This window comes from Chiroxiphia lanceolata, chromosome 3 (genome assembly GCF_009829145.1).
Source record: "Chiroxiphia lanceolata isolate bChiLan1 chromosome 3, bChiLan1.pri, whole genome shotgun sequence".
NCBI classification, from domain to species: domain Eukaryota; kingdom Metazoa; phylum Chordata; class Aves; order Passeriformes; family Pipridae; genus Chiroxiphia; species Chiroxiphia lanceolata.
The window spans coordinates 7801354-7825569 of record NC_045639.1 but is presented as its reverse complement, the minus strand read 5'-3'; the positions used below and the strand labels follow the sequence as shown (position 1 = coordinate 7825569).

Here is a 24216-nt window from a genome sequence, read left to right as displayed (position 1 = left end):
AGTGCCCTTGGAGCAGCAGACCACCTGCCTCAGGGACATTATGTCCGTGGTTTCCCCAGCCCGCTCTCCTGTAATGATCTGATTGCGGTTATTACTTGTGATTGTCGCAGAGGGCATGAATATGAATAACCATAACCTGTGCATTTGGAAAAGATAATCTGGTTTATCTCTGAGGTCAGAAGAGCAGCTTAAATTTTCACGTAATCTGATATTCAGAAGCAGAGAGCATTGAAATTAGTCTGTGCTGGGCTAATTGGGATTTGTGCTTTGAGATTGTGTATACTGTGCGTGCAGACATTGGGAGGAAGACCTGTTTAATGATGGAGACTGGAAGGAATTCCTGAACTTCCTGTAGGTTCTCTTATTTAGGGGAAGGGAAAGAAAAAATCAACTTTTCAAATGTACCCTTAAATAAGTGAAATCTTGAGCTTTCATACTTGTGTTTAGGATTCTTCCATGGGTATTTCAGAGGTCATATGAGTAGCCCTCCCTGAATAATCCTAGAAATACACCTGCTGAAATGGTTCAGTTTACTGGGATGTCACTCTGCCCCACAGATTGTCGCCAGTCAGATCCGGTGCACTGGTGAGGGTCTTCTGTAAAGCACAGAACATTCTCCATCAACTCTGAATTTGTTTGACAGACAAGACTTTTCATGTCTTACCCGTCAAAAGTTCATGTCTGAACTTTCTGAGGATTTACCAAACAGCACAGGCTGCTGTGCTGCACATTAGGTCTTAAAAAAACGGTTTTCTTTTTTAGGTAGGATGACAGTAAAGAACGAATTCTTAGTCCTGAGGAAAGTCTTCCTAGGAATGCCTCTCCTGTGCTAGAAAGGCTCAGTGGCACAACATAATTGTTGGTGACTTTCTAATCATTAGCAGAATTTTGATTTTAAAACTGAGTATTTTTGGTGCTACAGGTGATTTTTTATTAGTTTTTTTTTAATTCCACACTCGTTTTTCTCTTCAGTTCCTTCTTTGTATTGTCACTGATGAGTTTAGATTGGAAGGAGCGTATCTCAAGCTTTTGTCTGGATTTATAGGGAGGGTGCTTTCAAGCAACATGCTGAAGCACCCTGGTCTGAAACTCTTACAATTTGGAATGATTAAGGTTGGAATGATGCATGTACTCTATTGTAGCTGTCATGCTACTTCTAAGAATTTCAATCTTGATGTCCTTTTATTATCATGACAAAGAGTTACTCCATAATGATGCTGAGAAGATTTAAGGTTATTTTATTGAATTTTTTGTCTTCCCTGCAATTCATGTCTGTGAAACACACATGAGCTGCAGGACGAGTTGCCTCTTGCATTTAGATGAAGACAGCTTATGCCCTCTGCTCAACTCATGACATTTTTAAACTCAAGCTGGGGGATAAATGCAGGGGAAGGGTGGGATGGCAGAGAGAAGGTTGGAACTCAGGAAAAAAAATATAGGTACTTTCATATAGTAGTTTCACTTCTCAGCAGACATTTTTATTTACAACACTGCAGGCATTTTGACAGCCTGGAGTTCGTTGCACAGGAGAAGTCTGAGTTACAGCTTGACAAACCTGTTACTGGTAAAGTGGAAGCAGGGAGTCCTACAGTTTTGCTAAAGTCATTCTGTGCTATCCATATGTGGTAAAAATCCACCTGGATAAATTCTGTACAGAAAAGATATGGGCAAGGCCTGTTTTTGAAGCCTTCAGCTGCCATTAGATTTACTTTGCGAGAGATCAGTCTTGAACATTTAGAGGGTTGTGCTGAAGAAACCTTGGTTGGTTTTTTTTTGTTTGTTTGTTTTTTGTGGCAGAGGCAGGCCACATGTTCATAAAACATGAATTTTTATTTGTTTGGGGATTTTCATTGAATAGCTTGCCACAATGTAAAAGAGTCCCTCAGGGCAGGAGCTGTTGAAGTGCAGATGCAGGAAGGCTGGTGGTTTCTGGGGGGCACCCTCAAATGAATGAATGTGGCAACTTCAGTGCAGACCATGTGTATTGCACAGTGTCAATTACCCAGCCTAGATTTTTTCTCCCATAAATTATCTATTTTTGCATTATCACTCAAGTATGCTGCATGATCATCTAATTACTTATTAAGATGCCAATTGCTAGTAATGCTACAGCAGACCTTTACAAGTCAATTTGATGTGCCTTTTTCCACTGCAAGCATTAATTATTGGCATTATGTTTCTCACTGATACCTCCACTGTCGGAGTGACAGCAGCACAACTAACCAGTTCAATATTTCTATTGTGTCTATACAGAAAAAAACACTGGAAAAAGACAACCTGTTATTTAAAATCAGCATTGAGGAGTTCCTACTGTGTGCATGTGGAGTTAGAGCCGAAACACTGCGAAGAGCAACCCAAGATGAAGGCAGATCCATCCAATGAAGAAGTCACTCAAGAAACAGTTGTGGGAAGCACTGAAAAAACAGAATTTGCAGGCAGGAATGTTGGCATATCCTTTGAAAAGAAGGTAAGACTGTCTGGTTGTTGGGGTTTTTCCCCTTTGATTATAAGTGAATAATTTATTGTCTCCTGAAGTGTCTTTATTCCCAGTGAAAAATGCAAGCATTTTGTCTGATGAATAAAGATGGGGTTCAATGGTGTGTTCATGGTGTCCAAAACAAAATTTCTCAGTATCAACAAAAAAATTATAATTTCCAGTTTTTTAGTCCAAACACTTGTTACTTCTCATTTTCTTGAGGTTTCTTAGAGTGTGAGTGTTCTTTATACATGATACTGAAATGTACTGAAACAGGTGTGGTCCTCAGTCTGTTTTACATCAGTTGTCTTTTTAAGGCTGAGGATATTGAAAAGGAGAAAATCTGCGAGATGTTTGTCAAAGAAGCACCAATGAAACTTTTGATTCAACCTCATTTGAGGTTGATGTGAAATCACTGCAAGTAATAGGTATAGAGATATACAAATGGATATGAGAAATGTTCTCAGGCTTTTTTGTACATCAAAAGGTAAATAAATGCTGCTTCTGTTGTGCTGGCTGCAGGTGAATAGGTTTTTTGCAAGGGTTGTAAATTTGTACTTCTGACACAGGCTGTACCTTTTTCTTTCCAAGACTTGAAAATTTTATATGTGAATTATCAGATAGCTTGATTGAATCTATTTCTACTTCTGAGTGAAAGAATAAGAGTTTTAAACAAAAGGTTTTGAGAAATAATTGTGAATAGAGTGCTTACATAGAAATACTATTACACTTTTTCAATGAACATCTCTGTGAACATAACTTTTCTGAGGGGGAAAAGTTATGCTGAGAAGCACGACCTTCAAACCTGTGTGAGACATCCTTGCTCCTGGAGGAAGTGCTAATTCCACTTCAGCTGCAGCCAAGAGGGATTGTGCTGGGTGAAAGCATTCTGTCATCTGAGTTCCTGGGTCCATGTATGAGATCATCTCACTCTTGTTTCAGCTTTCATCTCTTTCTATTTTAGTTGGGATGCACGTGGAACTTTTGCTGAAATATACCCAAGACTGTCATCATGGGTTGCTGTAGGATAAATTCTGTATTACTGTCAGGATGAGCTCACATGGACCTTTTATTCAGCTTCTCACAAGCTGCACGTTACAATGGTCAGTTTACTTCTAACATCTGCACCAGCTTCCATACCTCAACACTGCGTTGACATCTACAGTTTGAACAAATCCTCATTGCCCTTGCTTTTGATGACATACCAGACAGGGGCCCTGGCCTCAGATGGAGATTTTACATGTCCCTGTAAGACAAGCATTGCTGAACAAAAGAAGACCTGTGGCTTTACTTTAAAAGGAATAAAAAAGAGAAAAAAATACCACTCAAAAGACAGTAAAAAATTGCAGATTTCCAGTGCTTTTCCTCTTGCTTTTTGGGGGAAAGCTTTCTTCTTCCCCCTGTTTTAGTTTCCCTTCTTAATGCCAGCTAGACTCAGTATTAGGATACTTGGATGACAGCTCTGTCATGATATTGAATTTATTACTTGTTGTTGAATTATTACTGACGGGCAGTATCATGCTGCATTAAGAAACTTCCTGTGACCTTAATAAGAAATCACGAAACTGTTGCTATGGCTTTCCTTTCATTACTCTGATTAGAAAGTATGATTTCATAGAAACATGTTCTTCATGTTCCTTCTCAGCCTTCTGCATTGCTGTTTAAAAAAAAAACAAAGCAAAGCAAAACCCCAAAACCACCACCACCACCACCACAAAGAAAACTGCAAAACCTCCCAAGACCCAAGAATCCAAAACTCAAACAAAACTAAAAAGCCACCATCTACAACATAAATCAAAGGAGGGTGTAATTCTGTTCACGTAAGAGAAAAGGAAAAAAATAATTACAGATTGTCTGCTCTGCTCTGCTTACCTCACTTTGGGAGTAAATTCATTTGTAAAATATATGCTGTTTCAAAATTACCCCTCCTGACAGAGGACCAGCTCTGATCCTTGCAGGCTCAGTGTGGTTTGGGTGTTGTTAACACCTGGGTTATCTGCCCCAGTGTTTTCCTTTTGAAATAAGGCATGACCAGTAGATATTTCTCTCTGAACCTACCAACAGCAGGTCATTTTGCCAAGTGATCACAGTAGGTTGCTCTCTTCAGCAGTGTGGCCTTACCAGAATGTTCACGGGGTGTGGAGGAAGTTTTGAAAGCTGGATGCAACTCAGGTGGAACCGTTCCATTTAATCCTTTACTCAAATGAAAAGACAAATTATTTTTATGATTAATACTTTAAGAAAATGTATTCATTGTCTTTCTATGGAAACCCTACTACAGTTGTGGTATCTGGTTCTCAAAAAGCACAACTTGTGTGGCCATAGCATACTTTAGTCTAAAGATAGACCCATGACCCTTAAGTCTATAGATGTTGCATTTTTCATTGTTGAACACCTCTCCTTTCCAACAGCTTTGCCAAAATTCAAGTTTTCTCCAATTCTGCTCTCAATTCTCACACATAAATCAAGATTATGCTGCAGTTCTTAAAATACTCAGGCACCTCAGTTGCTTTCTTGATGAGAAACCATGAACCAGATGAACAGCTATAGGCTGACCATGGTTTTATTTTTATTCAGCCCCAGAGACTCTTTCCTACTGCAGTAGTAAAAGGGGCCTTTAAATATTACTACCTCATTTTTATTAATGATTTAGATGATGGGATTGAGTCCACCATTAGCAAATTTGCATATGAAGCCAAGCCGGGGGGGGGGGAGTGTCGATCAGCTGGAAGGCAGGAGGGCTCTGCAGAGGGACCTGTTCAGGCTGGAGAGTTGGGCTGATTCCAATGGGATGAGGTTCAACAAGGCCAAGTGCCGGGTCCTGCACGTTGGTCACAACAACCCCATGCAGCGCTGCAGGCTGGGGACAGAGTGGCTGGAGACCAGCCAGGCAGAAAGGGACCTGACTGACAGGAAGCTGAACATGAGCCAGCAGTGTGCCCAGGTGGCCAAGAAGGCCAATGGCATCCTGGCCTGGATCAGGAACAGTGTGGCCAGCAGGACCAGGGAAGCGATTCTTCCCCTGTGCTCAGCACTGGTGAGGCCACACCTGGAGTACTGTGTCCAGTTTTGGGCCCCTCAGTTCAGGAAGGATATTGAGGTGCTGGAACAGGTCCAGAGAAGAGCAACAAGGCTGGTGAAGGGACTTGAACACAAGTCCTATGAGGAGAGGCTGAGGGAGCTGGGTTTGCTTAGCCTGGAGAAGAGGAGGCTCAGGGGAGACCTCATCACTCTCTGCAACTACCTGAAAGGGGGTTGGTCTCTTCTCCCAGGCAGCTATCAGTAAGACCAGAGGGCATGGTCTTAAGCTCTGCCCAGGGGAGGTTTAGGTTAGATATTAGGAAGAAATTCTTTATAGAGAAGGTAATCAGACATTGGAATGGGCTGCCTAGGGAAATGGTGGATTCTCTGTCCCTGGAGGTTTTTAAGATGAGACTAGATGTGGCACTTAGTGCCATGGTCTAGTAACCACAGTAGTAGTGGATCAAGGGTTGGACTTAATGATCTTGGAGGTCCTTTCCAACGTGGCTGGTTCTATGATTCTATGATTCTATGATTCTATGATTCTATGATTCTATGATTCTATGATTCTATGATTCTGTGATTTTGATGGATTGCCATAAAAAGGCTTGACTGTAAAGGAGAATCAATTTTGTTCTGCTGTTAGTGGGAATTAAGTCATTGTAAATTCAAGATAACGTTGTTCTTAACTTAAAATTTGTGTAGTCATTAAGAAGGATTTTGGTTGGTTTGTTTGGTTTGGTTTGGTTTTTTTTAACTTCCTAGGATGGATTCTCACAATGTCAACCAGAGCAGCCCAGATCCTGGAGTCCTGTGCCATTCTCTGGGGCCTGTGCTGTTCTTCTATTTTCAAGCAGAGAGGATTTGAAAATAGTAGGATTGAGTTTTGGAAACTCACTGTGGCATCGTGTTCTATCTATTGATTCTCTACGTATCCAAAATCTGTGTTCATATTCAAATATGCCTCGTCTTGCAGAGGAGAAGATAGGAAAGGGTTTGCAGTGCTGGTGCCAATTAACACTAGCATGGCTTTGAGTAATTTTATACATTGATCTCTTTATTTTCTCAACACTCTTTCATGATGATATTAAACATACTTCCGCTTCTGATAGTTGCACCAAAGTACCTCTATAGGAGTGTGTCCAGGGGTGCAGGGGATGCACCGAGGGCAGGAAAGCCCAAGGGACATGCGCCAAAATAGACAACCCCATCTGCTCTAACTGATGCTGTCCAAGATGCAGGGTTACAGGTTGCTCCAGAGAAAATCCAGCGATCGCAACCCTGGACATACTTGGATGGAAAATCACGCAGCAGGAAATTTCTCCACAGCCATTGCAGCTCGAAGTAAAAGATAATTTAACGTTTACACGAGTTGCAAAAACTTCTGGAAGCCATCAACTGGTTAGGGCCTATTTTAGGCATAACCACAGAGGAGCTACAACCCTCTATTTGAGCTGCTTAAGGGGGAGCTCAGACCTAACATCTAGCAGGTCTCTAACAGCAGAGGCAAGGCAGGCGTTAGACATTGTGCCAGGCAATAGAAGGCAGACAAGGCAGAAGGAGAAATCCTGAACTGCAAATCTGCCTTACCCTTGTACCCAGCAGGTACCAGCCATTTGCAGTTTTGTTTCAGTGGGATCAGACTGAAAAAGACCCACTGCAAATTCCTAGAGTGGCTGTTTCTGCCCCACACACCACCTAAAAACTGTGTGGACTACTAATGAAATGTTTGCCGAGTTTGTCATTAAAGGCAGAGGACGACTACAGGAACTGGATGGGAGAGATCCTGCCACCATCTACATCCCAACTACAAAGGACAACCTCGACTGATGCTAGCTGAGGACACAGGATTCCAGGCTGCCTTGGCAAGCTTTGACGTGACATTTCAATTCATCTCCCTAAACACAGATTGTGGGCAGAAATTGGTAGTTACTTTAAAAGCCACAACCAGATGCAAACATGACCAGTGAAAGGCCTTATGGTCTTCACAGATGCATCTGGAGGACACAAACCCTGACACAGGACAATGAGAATGAGAGGTACAGACCATGAACCAAGGTTCTGTGCAGGTTCTGGAACTCGCTGCCATACGTATTACCTTGGGAAAATTATCTGAACAACTGTGGTAGGGGAAAACAGTTTTCCCCCTGAAAGTTATAAAATGGTAAATCCCCAGGGGGTGGTGGCCCTTAAAGTTTGAGCCAATGAGCGCTTTTGCAAAATATAAACATATCACAAGCAGAACGGAAGAGAAGGGTAGTTGTAGTTGTTGTGAAGAGGTGGCCATGTTGTAGAGCCACGAGGAGAAGGGGCAAGCTCTGGCCGCCCCCCCCCCCAGCCCTGCCTGGGGTCATAGAAACTCAGAAACAGTGTTAAAACTGGACTGAGGTCTGTGACTGAGAAGCTGGAAGTTTTTTTTCTCCACCATGAGCAGCAGAAAAAACAACACTGGACGGAGAAACGTAGCAGAGAGCCAGAAGAGATAAGGAGCAGCAAACAGCATGCAGCCAAGGAGGACAAAGAGTTGCTCAAGAGAAAGAGAGCCAGCAGCAGAGAGAGCAGAAGTAAGCTCTACAGAGACAGAGTTTTGGGGTAAGAACTGAACCAAAAACCCCCAAACTCCTTGGAGACCCCTCCTAGTAGGGAGGGTTGAAATGCAGCAGCACTGCAGAGAGGAGCTGAGAAGCTCAGTGTGTCCGGGAAAGCTGAACCGGGATGGCCAAAGGAATGCAGAGGAGGGCTTTCGCCCCCCCCCCCCTCCCCCGCTGCTTGAGACAGAGCACGGAGCTCTGCAAAGGGGACTTGAATTTCCTGAAGATACAGACCGTCACGAAGACCCCCTGAGCTTTGTTGATATGACCGTGGTGAGGCGACCGTGTCTGGGTGAACGCAGGCCACGGAAGATAAGACCCTTGCTTGAAGACGAGTGGCCGAGAGGGCTTAGATAACCCCTCGTGGGTACTGGCAGAGATCCAGCTACAGGTGCTGCATAGAAGAGAGAGAGATAGACTGCTACTCTGAAGAGAATGCTGCTCTGAGAGTGGAAAGGATCTTTTCCTTCTTCCTCCTGGACTTTTATTTGGAGGGGACAAGAGATTTGATCCATTGTAATACTTTTATGTCTTGGTAGAGATAGTTAGATTGTTATGTATTGTATTGTAGTATTATTTGTACAGTCATTGTAATATATAATCCCTTCCCCCATTTTGAGTCTTGGTGTGGTGTCTGGAAAACCCATCTCACACTGGGTTGAGATGTGGGAGGGGGCTTGGACTACGGAATTGGATTTTGGAGGCTCTCAAAACCATGATTCCTGTTATACTGCAGGGTTAGTGTCCCATCTTGAAAGTTTGTTTTCTTCGATAGTTGCTAACCATCACCTGTTTGTTTGAAATGTGTTCTGTATGGTTTCTTGTCAATCGCAGAAAGTTTGATTTTACATAATGCACACAAGGTCACACACAGACATGCCAGGACCAATAGCTGACGGGAACCGAGAGGCTGACAAAGTAGCAATGTTTAACACAGTACCTAGAGTCTTAGAGCAAGCGAAATTGTCTTATTCATTTTTCCACCAGAACGCACCTTCTCTGAAGAGACAATTTCAAATACACTCAATCAAGCTCGAGACATATCATGTCATGCCCAGACTGTGAGAAAATCACACCCATAGCCATCTCAGGAAGGTGTTAACCCCAGAGGGTTAATGGCAAATGAGATTTGGCAAAACAGATATCGCACACATCCTCGAGTTGGCACATTAAAATACGTACACGTAACAGTAGATGTCCACGTCACAATGCATAACTGCCACAGCACACACTGGGGAAAAGGCCAAGGATGTAATAAGACATCCTTGTTGTTTTGCTACCCTTGGTACCCCTAAACAGATCAAGACTGACAATGGGCCAACTTTCATCTCAGAAAAGGTAAGAAACTTCCTGTCAGACTGGGGAATTTTACACACCACAGATATTCACACTCACCTACTGGGCAGGCAATTGTTGAAAGGGCACATTGCACACTGAAAGACATGTTAGCTAAACAGAAAAGGGGGGAATCAGTCTGTAGCCCGCAAGAACGCCTGTGGAAAGCCACGTATGTTATAAATTTTTTAAACTGTGACAGTGCTGAAAGAAACAGGCATGAAAGGCAGCACAGGCCTCAGGCTTTCGCCTCTCCAAACCACCAGTCATGTAAGAGATCTGATTTCAGGGCAGTGGACGTGACCGGTAGAGCTTGTGACTTGGGGGCGAGGCTATGCCTGTATGGCTACAGGAAAAGAGCTGAAATGGATTCCTTCCAGGTGTGTTAGACCCTACGTAGGTACACAACCACAGCAGCAAGAACGAGAGTAACGCAAAAGTTACAAAACGGTTATGTTTTAGTAATAATGTTTAAGTTTCAGGTTTACATTTAAGGATGACCAGACCAGAGTCTATACAAAATCCATGAGTGTGTGTATGATGAATGAAATGACGGCTGTCATGAATGTGTGAGTGAATGAATAGAGAATTGTATAACTGGACAAGTGCATTAAACACCAAACCACCTCACAAAATAACACTACCTCTGCCACATGGTCACTTTAAGAGAATTTAGTTCTGCTAAGCGTAACCTGTTTTGAAATAAAGTTGAACTCCCCAGTTATTTAAACCCTCATATTAATAAAGGTTATAAGTCTATGCATGGTTGGGCTAAGGTCCCTAGGTTAATAAAGTTATTTCTCTGAGTTGCACTACCCTTTAGAAATATAAGAAGGTTTTAAAAGGTTTACAATAGATGTATAAGAAGCCAAAACAAGCGACGTGCTGGGTCATTGCAAGCTTTGGTAGTTTACAATGTACTGTTCTGTTGTTTGCACTGTTGTTTTTCACTGTTTTTGTGACTGTCTTAAATAATTAAGAAGGGGGTGATGTAGGAGGCATGTCCAGGGGTGCAGGGGACGCACTGAGGGCAGGGAAGCCAAAGGGACATGTGCCAAAATAGGCAACCCCATCGGTCACAAGGTCACATGGCTTTGAGGGATAAAAAGAGCGCCGAGTTTGAATTAAACTCTCTTTGATTACCATCTGATCGGGGAGTAGACTCCATTTCTTTATCGTATAAAGACTCCATGCTACGTACCTCTGTTAATATTTTCTATGAATTAAAATTCAAAACCTCTACATTTCAAAATTGATCCAGCATTTTGCATGGATAAGATACAGACTGGTTTAAAACATCTTTTTTAATTTATTCAGATAAAGTGATGCTGTTAAAGAGAGAAGTATTTAGTCAATTCTTTTTGTATGCTTCAGAAGACAGTGTTTTTGAGCCTTGTGTTGATGTCAGTGAGCTCATTATCATTTTGATCGTAACAGTGATAAGCTCTTTATGTCTAAGAACAACAGCTGGTCACAATGTTTTACGAGTATACACAGTTTAAAAAAGAAAAAAGTAAGTACAGAACAGTGATTTCTGTAGACTTGCCTCGATTTTGTCATCTTTCAGTGGGGTTTTCAGCTCACTTCTTTCACATTCGTCAATCCTTAATTTTGAAGAAAGGAAATCAGTGACATTCTCTGTTATGGAGGTGGTGAGCTGACTCCAGTCAGAAAACCAGAACATCAGAGCTGCTCCTGAGGAACTTGTGCAAATCCTTCTGAGCTTCACCATTCTTCAATAAAAATCAAACCAATCCCCCTGATTTCGGAGACGTTGTTTGTATACTCCCTCATTTCACACACATAAACATACCGCAGTGCTTTAACTGCTGACTGTCCTCTCAGCTTTGGAGTTTATCAACATCAGGGAAAACTGCTAACTACCTAATTAATCCACTTTGTGAAGATGCTTAGCCACTTCGAGAAGAAAACATTATTGTTTGGGCTGAATGTGTGTTTACTTAACAAACTGGGAGCTGGATTGTTCGAGTGAAGCCTGTGCAATTCCTCCAGAATCTATGGTGCACTCGAGCAGGCAGGGGATTGCTCCTGCATGAATACTGTTCTCCTTCAAACCAACACCTTGTTTGATATGTTACTGTGGATTTAGGCACTTTTAATCACCTTGTTTTACAAACCACTCAGTGTTGCAGTATCAGCACTGTAAAATCTTAATAGTCACCTTTTGCTTTTGCAAGGCACTGCAGGAACCAAATGTCACTCAGTTATGGGAAGCTGCTCTGTGCTTGTAAGGAATGCTGTGTTGTCCGCCATCAGCACCATGTTGGAAGATACCCATGGAAAGCTCAGGACAAGAACATAAATGCTCTCTGGCAAAATAACTCTGGAAGTACACATGCTTATCCTGATTATCCTGATAATCGTAATCATCCTGATCTCTATCCATGGTCATGTTTTCAGAGTTTTCTTCTGAAAAATTGCTTTTTAAAAAAAAAAAGTTCATGATCTAGAACTGAAACTTTCTTTAAGGCACTGGTTTAATGCCTTCGGGGGGAATTCTCAGAATATCTCTGGGGTTGGAGGTATTTTCCTCGTTTTATGGAAGAATGCAGGTGGCTTTTTGTAGTTCGTTGTGATAGGGCAGTGACAGGTGTCAGATTGTTGCACTCTCACTCTCACCATTGATCTGACCTTCCCTTGAGGTGATCTTGATATTATATGTGCTCATGAATGACTAGAGAAGAGGAGAAAAGGAGAGTAGAACGGTGGGAAAAAAAAGAAAAGAAAAAAGAATTGACAGGATTTATAGGAAAAAAGTTTAAAAAAAGACTGTGATGGTTTTCTTGGGAGCAATGAGCAAGCAGCACAACAGCAAGTGTCATTTCAAGTCCATAGTCAATAAATTCAGAGATTACAGTTTGGAAGAAATAATTTCAGCTGCTGGGCACCTTACTGAGTGTTTCATTACTGGCAATATAATGATATTTGCAGTATTAATGGCTCCCCAGCCAGGAAGGCTTGCCACATAGACAGCAGCCGTTGGAGAGCAACAACAGAAGAGGGTGCTGGGAGAGTGGGAGGAAGATACCAGAGATTTAATGACCTGAAAGTGAAGCGTTGAAATACAATTACATGAAGAACATTTGTTTTCCTCTTGTGATTATGTTTGAATAAAAAGGACTGCAGTACCTGCAAGGAATTGGGAAGTAATAACAGCTAGAGATTTGTTTTCTTTAGTTTCAAGAAGGGAAGTGTAGTATTTGATTTAAATGGTCTCTCTGTGAATTTGAGAAGAGAGGGAAACTATTTAAGTCAGAGGGGCGAGATCCCTTGTTAGTGTGTACACAGATACACTTCCAGCTAATTTCAAGGCATTTTTTATTTATTCCAACTGTGCTGTGCAACAGCTGCAGAAAAAGCTGGGCTACCTCAGGTGTACGTGATTGCCGTTTGTGTCTGGTTTTTAGTAAACCCTGCTCACACATCTCAGATGAGGGAATGATATTGCCATGGGGCCTTTGAACCTGAGGCTGCATCGCTGGGAAGGGAGGGAGGTCAGATGGTCAGGAAAGGATGCATTTTGCAATTTTCTGTCTCTTCTCTGAGTCAAAGCATTCCTTACACCATCACTGAGTGCAGTCTAAGCAAAGAGCAGACATTGAATAAGGTGTGGATTGCCCAGGGACTGCTGTGCTTGCACAGCCAGTCTGGAAATTGCTGAGATTGATTTAATTATATAAAGCAGGCTGCTCTGATATACTAGAGATGTTAAAAGACAATACTCCCAGAAAAGAAGTTTGTCTTTAAAATTGAATGACTGAAGACAGCAATTTAATTAACGCTTTAGTACTTCTGGGAAGGGTTTTGGGATGTAGGTAAAAAGACTGAGTTTACTCTGTTCTGATAATTTTCCCCCAAACACTGGCTTGCTGAGACTGATGTAGGCTAAGTACCACTCTGCATCCCACATGAATTTCCTTCAGGTGTCCTGCTCATGTCCCAGCTATGCTCCGGATTCTCTGCCATCAGGGTACCCACTCTGCCAGTCCCTTTGGCGGCTGCTGGTCAGCCTGGCCTGCTCTCCTTTTCTCACAGATTGCTTTCCTGTAACCTTACACATCCACTGATTAAATGCCCAATCTCTTCCCCAGCTCTTCTCTTAAGTGGCTGCAAACTGACAACAAGGTGTGGATGAAGGGGACCCGCTGAAGGATTGATGTTCACCAAGCATAATGTAAATTTTTTCCCTCAGAAATAAATATATGGCATAAGTCCCTTTCTAAGGAGGATGATGCTCCTAGGAAGGCATAAAGGCTGAAATAGGTTATTGTAAAATTTAAGTATATTCATCTTTAGTCTGTTCCTAGGTGCCATTTAAATACAAAAGGCAGAAAATGTGACATGCAAACTGTCAAAAAGTGCTACCTTTAAAATCTCTTGATCTGTTTAATACCCAAAGGCTCTTCTGCCATTTGGCTGTAGCACACAGTGCTGCTCTAAGACTGAACCCTGGGAAGGCTTTTAACCACTGTCATTGAGGCTGGAGCAAAATGGATAACTATAATTTTCTGGCAACGTGCACCTTCCTTAGCTTCTACTAAATCAGAAACTTTCACCCATTTTTCTGTGCCAGTTCAAGATCTTGATGTGTTCTATCTTATGCAACAAAATGCACTTGACTGCACTGCGGCTTAGTACAAAATAATGAGCTTCACTAGTCTTGCCAGCCCTGCCACAGGTTTTTGTGCTTGCAGTTATGTTCGACTGGAGTGAGAGGGTTTTTTTCTTCAGTGTACTGGGCATTAAAGTAGTCCAAAAGGCCTGGGGAGAGGTGAAGCTCTCTGGGCACCCAGTCCAATATGTGCTCCCTCGGGCTTTTTCTGTCCACCCTGTTGTGTTATAATTTTGCAAAAATGCAAAGAGAGAAACTTGAGATCTAGCAGATTTCCTCTATAGGGATTTCAGGGTAGAAATGTTTGTAGCTAGAAGGTACATAGATCACAATGACTAAAAAGAGGGGGAAAAAAAATGGATTTTTTGAGGCTGGAATGTGTGTTTTTTTTGAATTTCTTATTCTAGGTAAGAAAAATTAATTGTGATGATAGTACAGCTACAGTACTACAGCTAATGATAACATGTGAAAATATTTAATGAAATGCTAGTATTGATGATGGTGTTGAAGCTTAGCCCAAATAGGCTTAGGGGCTCTCTAGTGCCCTCCTCAGTTCCTCAGGGTGGTATGCCTGGACTCTGCAACCCTCCTTCTGTTAACCATGTTAAGATGGGTTATAACAAACAAAACTGAACATTTTTAATAGAGTAGGTAGAAACATTTTTCTTGGTTTTAGGAAGTTTTAATTGAGATGAAAATTCAGTGCTGAGAATTTTCATAAAATGAAAACAAAAAAAAAATAAATGACTAGGCTTGAAACATTTAATTCTGCTCTCTCTCATTTCTAACATTTAATTCCTTTTTTTTTGTTTTAAAGAAAAGTGTTTCCAGAGGAGAAAGGAAGCAGGTATCAGAAATATGAAGAGAAACCTCACAGCTTCAAGTCCAAATGAGATATTCCTCAAAAATTACTTCTGTCCTGATTAATTTGCTAAAAATAGATCAACATCTTCCAGTAAAAACTCTCTATTAAAAAGATGCTGGCCAGTAAAAGTATCACAACTTGTGCCTGTGCATGGCTTCCTGTTTTCCAAAGGCCTCCACAAAGGCTTTGTTTCCCACAGGACTTATTCCATGCATGTTTTAGATGCATTTTTCCATGGGTAGAAGAAGCTGGGACACACCCTCAATGGGGAAAGACTAGGCCTGTTCATTGTCATCTGATTTCAAAAGGCTTTCCAGCCCTGATGGGCTGGTGGGATTTTTCCTGGGTGGTGGTGTTTCTGTATGTAGCAGCGTGTGCCCTGTGCTGGAAGGGCCAGTGTGGCCCTTGGGGAGTGTGGTATGAAGAGCCACGTGGCAGCATTAAATTAACTGATGGGAAAAGAGCACTTACCTTTGCTGGATAGCATTTGAAATTTCTAACATGTTGCACAAACATGAATTACCCTTTGCACTCCCTGAAAAGATAAAAACTGCTGCTTTTACAAAGCTAGGAGGGGGTAAGAGCCATGATACAGTTACTACTGTTTCTATCTCTCTTCCAGATCATAAGATGATAGAATGGTTTTGGTGGGAAGGGACCTTAAAGATCACCTAGTTTTAAGCCCTCTGCCGTGGGCAGGGATGGCACTCACTAGACCAGACTGCTCAGGGCCCCATCCAGCCGGGCCTTGAACACTTCCAGAGATGGGGAATCCACAGCCTTTCTGGGCAACCTGTGCCAGTGCCTTACCACCCTTGCAGTCCAGAGACAGCTTAAGGCCATTCCCCCTGCCTTGGGAAAAGTCCCTCTCCAGCTTCCTTACTGACCCCCTGAAGGTACTGGAAGTTACTGTAGAACTCCTAAAAGGTCAACAACGAAAAGGAGTCGGTTGGTTGTGACCGTTGACTGTCATGAACCCAGTAATCCAGAATGTTGAGGGATGGACCAATCAGAAGGCTCTGGTCCAGGTGACACCATAAGGCCTTGGAATACCTGTGGCAGTTGGAGGGGCAGAGTGGTGGGAGGCCAGCGCAGCGGCAGGTCAGTGCAGCGTGTGCTCTTGTCTTGCTTCCCTCCCATTCCCTTTTTTTGGCATTGGCGTTGTTCAGTGGAAGTCGCCCAGGATCTTCTTGAGTCGGAAGAGGAACACCTGAAGAAATGAGTGCAAGTATTCCTTTGATGGACCTTCCCAGCTGTGAAGTCCACAGACTTGGAGAGATCGCAGACCTCGTGAGCTCTGTTGGCTGCTCACGCGTTGGTAAGGAAAAGCTAGCCCTGGCCTTGAAAAAGGAAGGCTATATTCCCAAACTGCTGCAGCTTTTCCAAGTCTGTGAGAATTTAAAGGACACTGAAGGCTTGCGTCTTTTGTTTGACATTATGAGAGGAATTTTGTACCTGGATGAAGAGGTTCTGTTTGAGGTGATGTTTTCTGACGAGTGTATTCTGGATGTTGCTGGATGCCTTGAATATGATCCGTCTTTGGCTCAGCCAGAAAGCCTCAGGGAGTTCTTGATGAAAACAGCAAAGCTTCAGGAAGTTATTCCTACAAGAGACCCTGAAATCAGGCACAAAATCTGCCAGACATTCAGGGCACAATACATTCATGCCATCATCTCGCAGAATTCATCTGACTTGGAAGAGGGTTTTCTTTCTACCCTCACTGCATTCATCAGACGCAGCGAAGAGGAGATTTTAAGAGTCTTGCAGGTAAGCAGGTTTCAGTGTGGCCTAGATAGGATCTGTATAGATCCCTCTACGTGGGGTTTGGAAATGGATTACAGCTGGTGAACACTGTCTAAGGTAGTCACTTTCATTTGCACAATGTTTGAATACTTCCCCTTCTTTCTGATGCCTTGCATTCTGTACTTTCAAAACGGTAGATTTCAAGTGAGTATCTTAATACTTTTTAATGGGTTGTAAAGAGTTTAAAGTCCTTCTCTGTGATTGCCAAGCAACATACACCTTTGGAACTGGTTTTGTATAGGTATTTCAGAAACAAGCAACATTTGTTATTCTCTGTTGGGGCATTTGTTACACTGTTTTCCGTGTGAAGGGGTACAAAGAAATACATGTGCAGAGAGGGCAGAGAGCACCCAAACACTTGAGAGATGATGATGTTCACCCTGGTTTTCTTGGAGTCTGAAGCAACGGGTAACCAAAATACTTTACAAGGAATAAAATGTTGTCCTATATATCCTTAAGTGAGCCTTGGCAGCAGAGGATATGAATCTGAGAAGCAAAGAATAGTCTGAAAAGTTTCCCATCTTGGCAAAGCAGAGCTCCTGCAAGTGGGAGAGCAGGTTTTATTGTGAGTACGGTTCAGGAGGACGTGTCTACAGCCAACTTGTAACCTGTTAATCTCGTCCCCCTTGCAGAGGTGGACTGAAAAGATGCCTTGCAATGCTACAGATCCAAAAGAGGGAAACTGATCCCTGTGGGTTGTTCATAGTGTAGTGTGAACAGTGTGGGTGCGGCAAGGTCAATATTGTCTCTTGGTGGGCACTTTCTAGTGCAGAAGTGCATGGGTTGCTTCCCTGGAAGATTCCATGCAAGATGCAAGGAGGGAGCCTGGCACAGCTTTGGACTGCCCTCTTCTGTCCTTTTGCTGGGGATGGGGTGTGTGGCAGATCCCACAGGGAATCTATGAGGTTGAGAAGAGCTGCAAAGTCCTGGGGTGGAACAGCACAGAAGGAAAGGAGGTACCACCCTCTGTAGAGACAAATTTAGGGGTCAGTTTAAGGGATCATCTCCTCTGCTCAGATTCACCTGTGGCTCTGGTCTCCCAGAGCTGCTTGTGCCGCACACAGGAAGTGCTGAAACAATGCACTGGAAATGATCCTGCTGAATGTGTACTCTGGCATGTGCCTTCTTTGGGATAAAAATTATGGTAGTGTGGAGAGTTTGACTTTGTGCAGTGGAGAATCCTAGAAAGATTTATTTTCACTGTCCAGAGGCACTGTGTAAGTTGTGTTCTTTTTGTGTGTTCCACAGAAAGATGAGATATTTTTCTCTGAAATTTTTGCAAAATTGAATGATGAAGCTACAGCTGATGAGCAACTACGTGAATTGGTAAGCCAGTGTTCTCGGTGTTTCCTTGAATGTTTTAAATGAAAGAGATGAAATAGAAAGAGTGAAACTGTTCTGATAGCTACAGTTTGTGTTAAAGGGAGGGTGTCCTGGCTGATTCTCCAGAAACACCTCCAAGACCGCAGAACTGTTTCCTCCTTTCCGAGAGTTTTCTGACTCAAATAAACCTGACCTTATTTTTTTCTTGTGCACTAGGTGAAGTTTTTCAGGGAATTCTTTGCCTTTTCTTATGCATTACCTACGAATAGAGGTGAATTTCTCAACACTTTGGCAAAGTTTGAAATTCTTCCAACTCTTGAAAGGTTAATGGTAAGTGAAAATGTACAGCTGATTTTAATAAAACTAGAAAAGGTCTTAGCGATTTCACCAGTGTTTTGGACCTACCTCGTCTAAATCTGATGGGAGAGCTTTGCTCTGCTGAGAGTGGAAGTTCCTTGTGGTGTTCAGCCTCCAAAAGCTGCCCACAGTTCTACTCTGGAGTAGCCTGGCTTGATTGCTCTTATTATTTTTACTTTGCATGATGGAGAAGTCTGTGGGCAGTGCAGTCCTTGGGACAAGGTGGTGTGAACCTTGAAAGAGACTCTTCTTGATGTGGCAGCTTGATTGGTTTTTTCGTCTGATGCAATCCTATCTGAATTCTTGTTGCCTGCAAATGAGCACAGAAATTGTTGTACACCTTGATTTGTACAGCTGGTCCTTTTGTACCAAATGAATTGTGGATAACAGGGAGAAAAGATCAGTGTCTGAGATATTTTAGCAAGTAGGCCAGTGTGAATGTTTCTGGCCTAAATTAGGGCTCTCAAGTTCACAGAAAGCCTTGTGTCCTTTCCAAAGGAGGGAAAGAGTGGGAAAAGATTTGTCTGGGTTCTTGTTTTTCTGTAACTGTTTTACTGTGTTTCTCCTAGAAACTTTTGTAATGAAACATTGTCCAGATTTTTAAGTGCTTCTCCTTTGAATCTTCACTTGATAATAAATACCAAACTTGATATACTCTAATAAATTAATCTCTTTCATCTTAGGGAATGAATGATCTGCAAGTAAGATCTGTTGCTACAGATATATTGTCTTATGTAGGATACTTTAATCCTTTCACGGTCCACGACTTTGTACTGCAAGAGGCCCATCAGAGTGACAATGTAAGTAAAAGTGGTTTGGAGATTGTTAACATACTAGTTTTAGGGCAAACAGGGAAATAATGAGGCAAAGTCTCAATTTCTCTGTTTCCTTTTAATTTTTATTTAAAAAAATTACAGAAACTGGGGAACTCATTCCATTCCTGCTAGTAATTATTTTGTGTTTTCTTTGTTGGTTGGTTTGCTTTTTGCAGAACAACCAACTCCTCATTGTGATCATTGAGCAGCTGATCAACAATGCTGACCCTGGACTTGGAGGAGATAATCAGCTAAAGAAGATTTTGCTTATTCTGATTGATCCAGAGAATATGCGGGAACACGTTAGTGTAAGTGAACATGAAGGGCAGAAGACACATCACTGTCTCAGCAAAGTTAAAAGCCTGAGAGTCTCTATTGCTATTATTGTGGGCAGAGAATAAACAATTTTAGGGAGTCTTTTATTAAGTGGAGTGTGGTCTGATAGTGAGTTTAAATAAGCAAAACAGAAGTGAATTTTGCTAATGAAAGTGTGCCCCAGTGTGTCTGGGGTACTGTGCAGGCATGAAACCAAGCAGTCCCCTGTGGCAGTGCCATAGCACTGTCTAACTGTAGCTCCCTCTAGCTGGATGATAAATCCTGAAAGAAGAGAGTCCAGTAGAGTCTGTGTGAAACCAAATCAATGTTTTAATACATTGTAATGTCCCAGAATACCAGTCAAAAGGTTTGCAGGTTGTGCTGGCTGCAGAAGAAACTGCATGTCAGAGTGGTTTAAGGTCACTTGGCAAAGCACTTTGAGTCATTGAGGAGTTTCTGCATTTGATGTGTTTATATTTGCATCCATGCTGGGGAGCCTTTTGGTGATAGCTAGGTTGGTTGGCTGTCTCACAGATTTTTCCCAAAATAAATAAGTCAATCTTGCTTGAGTGAAGACAGTGCTGCAGGCCTAAATAAAAGATACAGGCAGAACTGAGGGAGTCAGTAGAATTCTTCCTAGACTGTTTCTTCTGCTACTACTCTTTCATATTTAAAAGATTTTATGTGATTGCCAGAATTTAATGCAGTTACTGTTGTTTTAGAATTTAGAAATATTTGAGTTTCTCGATTTCTTCTACGACCGTTGCATTCACGTTCTTACTGCCCCACTTCTGGCTGATACATCAGAAAAATCCTATGACAAAGGTAATGACCATTTTTTCCCTCCTTTAATCCTGAAATGTTTTGATGGGAGTTATAGTCCTGAGAACAACAATAGGCCTCTGATGCCAGCTGGGAATACTCCTGCTACAAACTGTTGTTCCTTCAAGGACAGTGGTTCTACTGGCAGGAGTTTTCATTGCCCTTTCTTGCAGCTGTGAATGCTGATGTAGCTTGATGCTGTGCTTTGCACAGATGTACTTTCTTGATGTCTATTGTGAGTCATGTAGTAGTTTTCCTAGTCTGATTTTAAAGAATATTGGCTGTAATGGGGAAAAAAGCCACAGTTCTGTTTGTTGTTTTGTTCTGACCCAATGTGCTGCTTCCTAATGCAATCCAGTAAGACAAAAATCCACTAAAACCACATCACAAACTGTAATATCAACGGAGCTCAGTGTACATTATTTCTTTCTTCGGTATAATTGAATGCATTCCTTTTTCTTGTAGATGATTATCAAACAGCAGAAATACTTGCTTTAGTTTTGGAGGTGCTTTCTTTTTGTGTGCAACGGCACAGGTATCATATGAAGAAGTATGTTACAAGCAAAGATCTGCTAAGAAGAGTCCTGGTATTGTTGAAATCCAAACACAAATTTCTGGCCTTGTGTGAGTATGGAGCTGTTGTGGTTTTCTTCATCAAGGCTTTGTGTGTCCTGTGTGGAAGGTGCACCAGAGTACCAGTGTCTGCACTTGAACTTAGAAGTCCTGTTGATTTCCTGTGTTTTACTGACTACCATGAAGTAATTTGGCAAGAAAGGTAGCAGCTGTCTGTGAGCGTAGACCACTGCAGTTCCTGGTGGGAGGAGGATTGTGGTCTCTTTTGAAGTCCTCAGGGATCCTTTCAGGTCTTCCTGACAGTAAGGATCCTTAGTGATGAGATGTCTTGTCTCATTTCCATGGAAATCGTGTCCTTCTTTAAGAAGGTCCTAAATCTGGTGCTCCTTGTGGAGAGGGAATGAAATTCTGTGAAGTAGGATAGTTAAAGACTTGGGGCTGGTTCTGGGAGGGGAGCAGAGAAAAGCACAGGAGGGAGTGAACAGTTGAACTTCACACATGCTTAAGTGTATTGCTGCTGGACTTGAGAAAGAAATCAATGGTCCCTGATGACCTTCAAATACCCAGCAAAGTCCAAGAAGGAAAGAAAAGGGGATCTGTCAGCAAATGCTGCTTCTGCACTTTCCCCAAGTGCTTCTTAATGCTCTTGCTTTAGGGGTGCATTTTCCTCTTGGGATAACACCAGAATTTTCAGTTCTTCCACGAGAAGCAGATTGGAGCCCTGGCATGGGGTTAGTAAATGCTTGAATGTCTTTCTTCACACAGCTGCTCTTCGTTTTATGAGGAGGATGATTGGCCTGAAAGACGATCTTTACAACCAGTACATCATTCTGGGAAACCTCTTTGAGCCAGTTGTAAATGCTCTGTTGGACAATGGGACTAGGTACAACTTGCTCAACTCTGCCTTGCTGGAGCTGTTTGAATTCATCCGGGTGGTAAGTTCAGCAGCAGCCTCAGCACTGACACATCCATGGCCTCTCAGGTTGAGAGGCAAAAGGCAGCTCTCCCAGATAGGAAACATCCTGGTTTGGTGGAAGGCTCACAAGTAGAATTGGGACACTGCTGAGTCTATTGTCCATTTCTATGGGAAGCTCAATAATTCTTTCTAGATCTCAGCTTTTTTTTTAAGGATAAATCTGCTTGTTTCCCATTTGTTCTTGACAAGAATGTTTTGGCTCTGGAGAAGGGCTTAGTTGCTTTCCAAACAAAACTCAAAAGCTTTCTGACCTTATGAATGTGAATATTGGAGACTGAAACCCTGTTTTGTTCTTCTGCAGGAAGACATCCAGTCTCTTATTGAACATATAGTTGAGAACTTCTCTGACAAGCTGGACTCCATCCAATATGTTCACACGTTCCAGGGACTGAAGGCAAAATATGAGCAAGAAACAAGCTGTCAAAGCCAGACACTGAACAGGTATGGCCCAATTTCTGTCTTCTGAGACTGCCAGTGACTGCCATTGCGCAAGACTGCTGGTTGTTTTTCTTTTCCTGAAGGGCAGCAGAAGAAGGTGGCTGGGATTGGGGTTGGGTTTCATTCTTGCTGAAAACCCTCTTAATTTGCAGTAAACCCTCATCTGCCTTTTCTTGTGGCCTCATGTAGTAGAGCAGCTATGGGTCACTAGATTAAGTGTTCCATTCAGAAAAGTCACCCTTTATGCAGAGTAGGATCTTGCTCTGTCCCTCTAAGTTAGGATTCCATTTGCCTCATTGTCAGCTGGGATGTTGAAGTTTACAGCGAGGGTGGAACTGGAGATCGAGCTGGATTGCCTTCTGCAACATGCTGAATTCCCTTGAAAGCTCTGGAAGCCATTTCTGAGCCTGGCTAAGTCTGAAGTATCAGGCAAAGCTCAAATCACTTGTCCTATGTCTCTTGCAGTGTCCCCTCCATATTGCCTGGCAAGACATTTGTCAGAGATGAAACAGTCTCCGAGGCAGATGAAGGACCCCGGGGCAGTAAAGTTGAAGAGGAGGCAGCTCCGACATCACCACAAAGCTCCAATGTCTCCAATGCAACATCCACGCCCCTGACCATAGTGATGTCACCTGTCAAGGTGGGAGAACTTGTATGGAAGCTGTTGCCCTCGTGTAGGACAGCGCAGCAGCCTCACGGTGCTTTGCCGGGTATAACGTGGCACGGTCAGCAATGGCCTGTGGGCAGGGTGTCTTAGTTAAACGCAGCCAAATCTCTGCCTAGTGAAACTCTGACTAATTTGGGGGAAGGTTTAAGAAATGCTTATTGGACTGGAGTCTCTTGATAATCTGGTAGGCACAGGTTAATCTTACTTCTTCTGCAGAACTGCACGTTGGATCTGTGCATTTGACGCTGGGAGTTTACAAAGTGATTTTGAAACAATTCTGTGGTCAGATCAGATGAGCAAGGAAGCTCAAGTTGAGGTTCAAAACCACTCTTCAGACAAAAGGGTCTTGGAATGCAAAAGGCATCACCCAGAAACTTGCTACTGGCAGGCTTATGTGTCCTGCACATGTTGGCTGGGGGTTGTGTACTGCGATTGCTCATTTGTATTTTTTTTAATATGATAAATTTCTTTTTTTTTCCTTTTCCAACTGTCAGAGTTGTATATTTGAAACATTTAATTTTACTGATGAGGATGAAGAGGAGGAGGCACATCCAAGGAAAAGAGCTCGTCTGGATTCCTAAAGGAAACGGAAGCTTTGAAATAAGGACTTTTATGATGGGTTCGAAATGCTATGATTGCTTAATGTTAAACTATGGAACCAGCTGCAATCCACCATATAGATCACTCTTGATGATACATTATTATATAATAATAATGTCATATCATAGTAATACATATTAGTAATATAAGTAATATATAGTTAAAAATATTAATATACATTTATATATAAAATATATATATATAATGGTTTTATTTAATATAAAGTAATGCAATAATAATATATAATAATATATATAAGTAATGTATGAGTAAAATATATAATATATATAAGTAATATATAAAAATAATAAATGTTAGGTCCTTTTCTCTTGGAATAGTTTAATATGAAACCATTTCTCTGAACATTTTTGTAGTTAGTCTTAGTTGTAGCTCTTGTTTGAAAAAAAAGTGTTGTCTGTGTAGATACGTAATATAGTTTGTTCCTTTAAACAGAAGTTTATATTGTATTAAAGATTTAGGAATTAATTTATTTAGGACTCTGTAATTTCATGAGATATGTTATTTCCAAATGCTCTTTTAATAAAAATTTTTCATGAAACTTGACTGGGTGGGATTGTTTTTTCTCTTGTGAGTTACTCTTGCAGT

The 24216-nt window shown here is 42.0% G+C and overlaps 1 protein-coding gene across 1 annotated transcript; it reads left to right on the top strand.

The window, feature by feature from the left end:
* The first annotated feature begins 5531 nt into the window (after positions 1–5531).
* On the top strand, positions 5532–23836 carry LOC116784387 (serine/threonine-protein phosphatase 4 regulatory subunit 3B-like). The gene is given in 13 exon segments (XM_032682966.1): positions 5532–5542; positions 15785–16129; positions 16132–16688; positions 17973–18050; positions 18264–18377; positions 19088–19204; positions 19396–19527; positions 20257–20359; positions 20822–20980; positions 21695–21864; positions 22207–22346; positions 22809–22983; positions 23505–23836. Coding segments are annotated over 12 exon segments (2040 nt in total). The 5' UTR covers positions 5532–5542; positions 15785–15921; the 3' UTR covers positions 23592–23836.
* Positions 23837–24216: the final 380 nt, after the last annotated feature.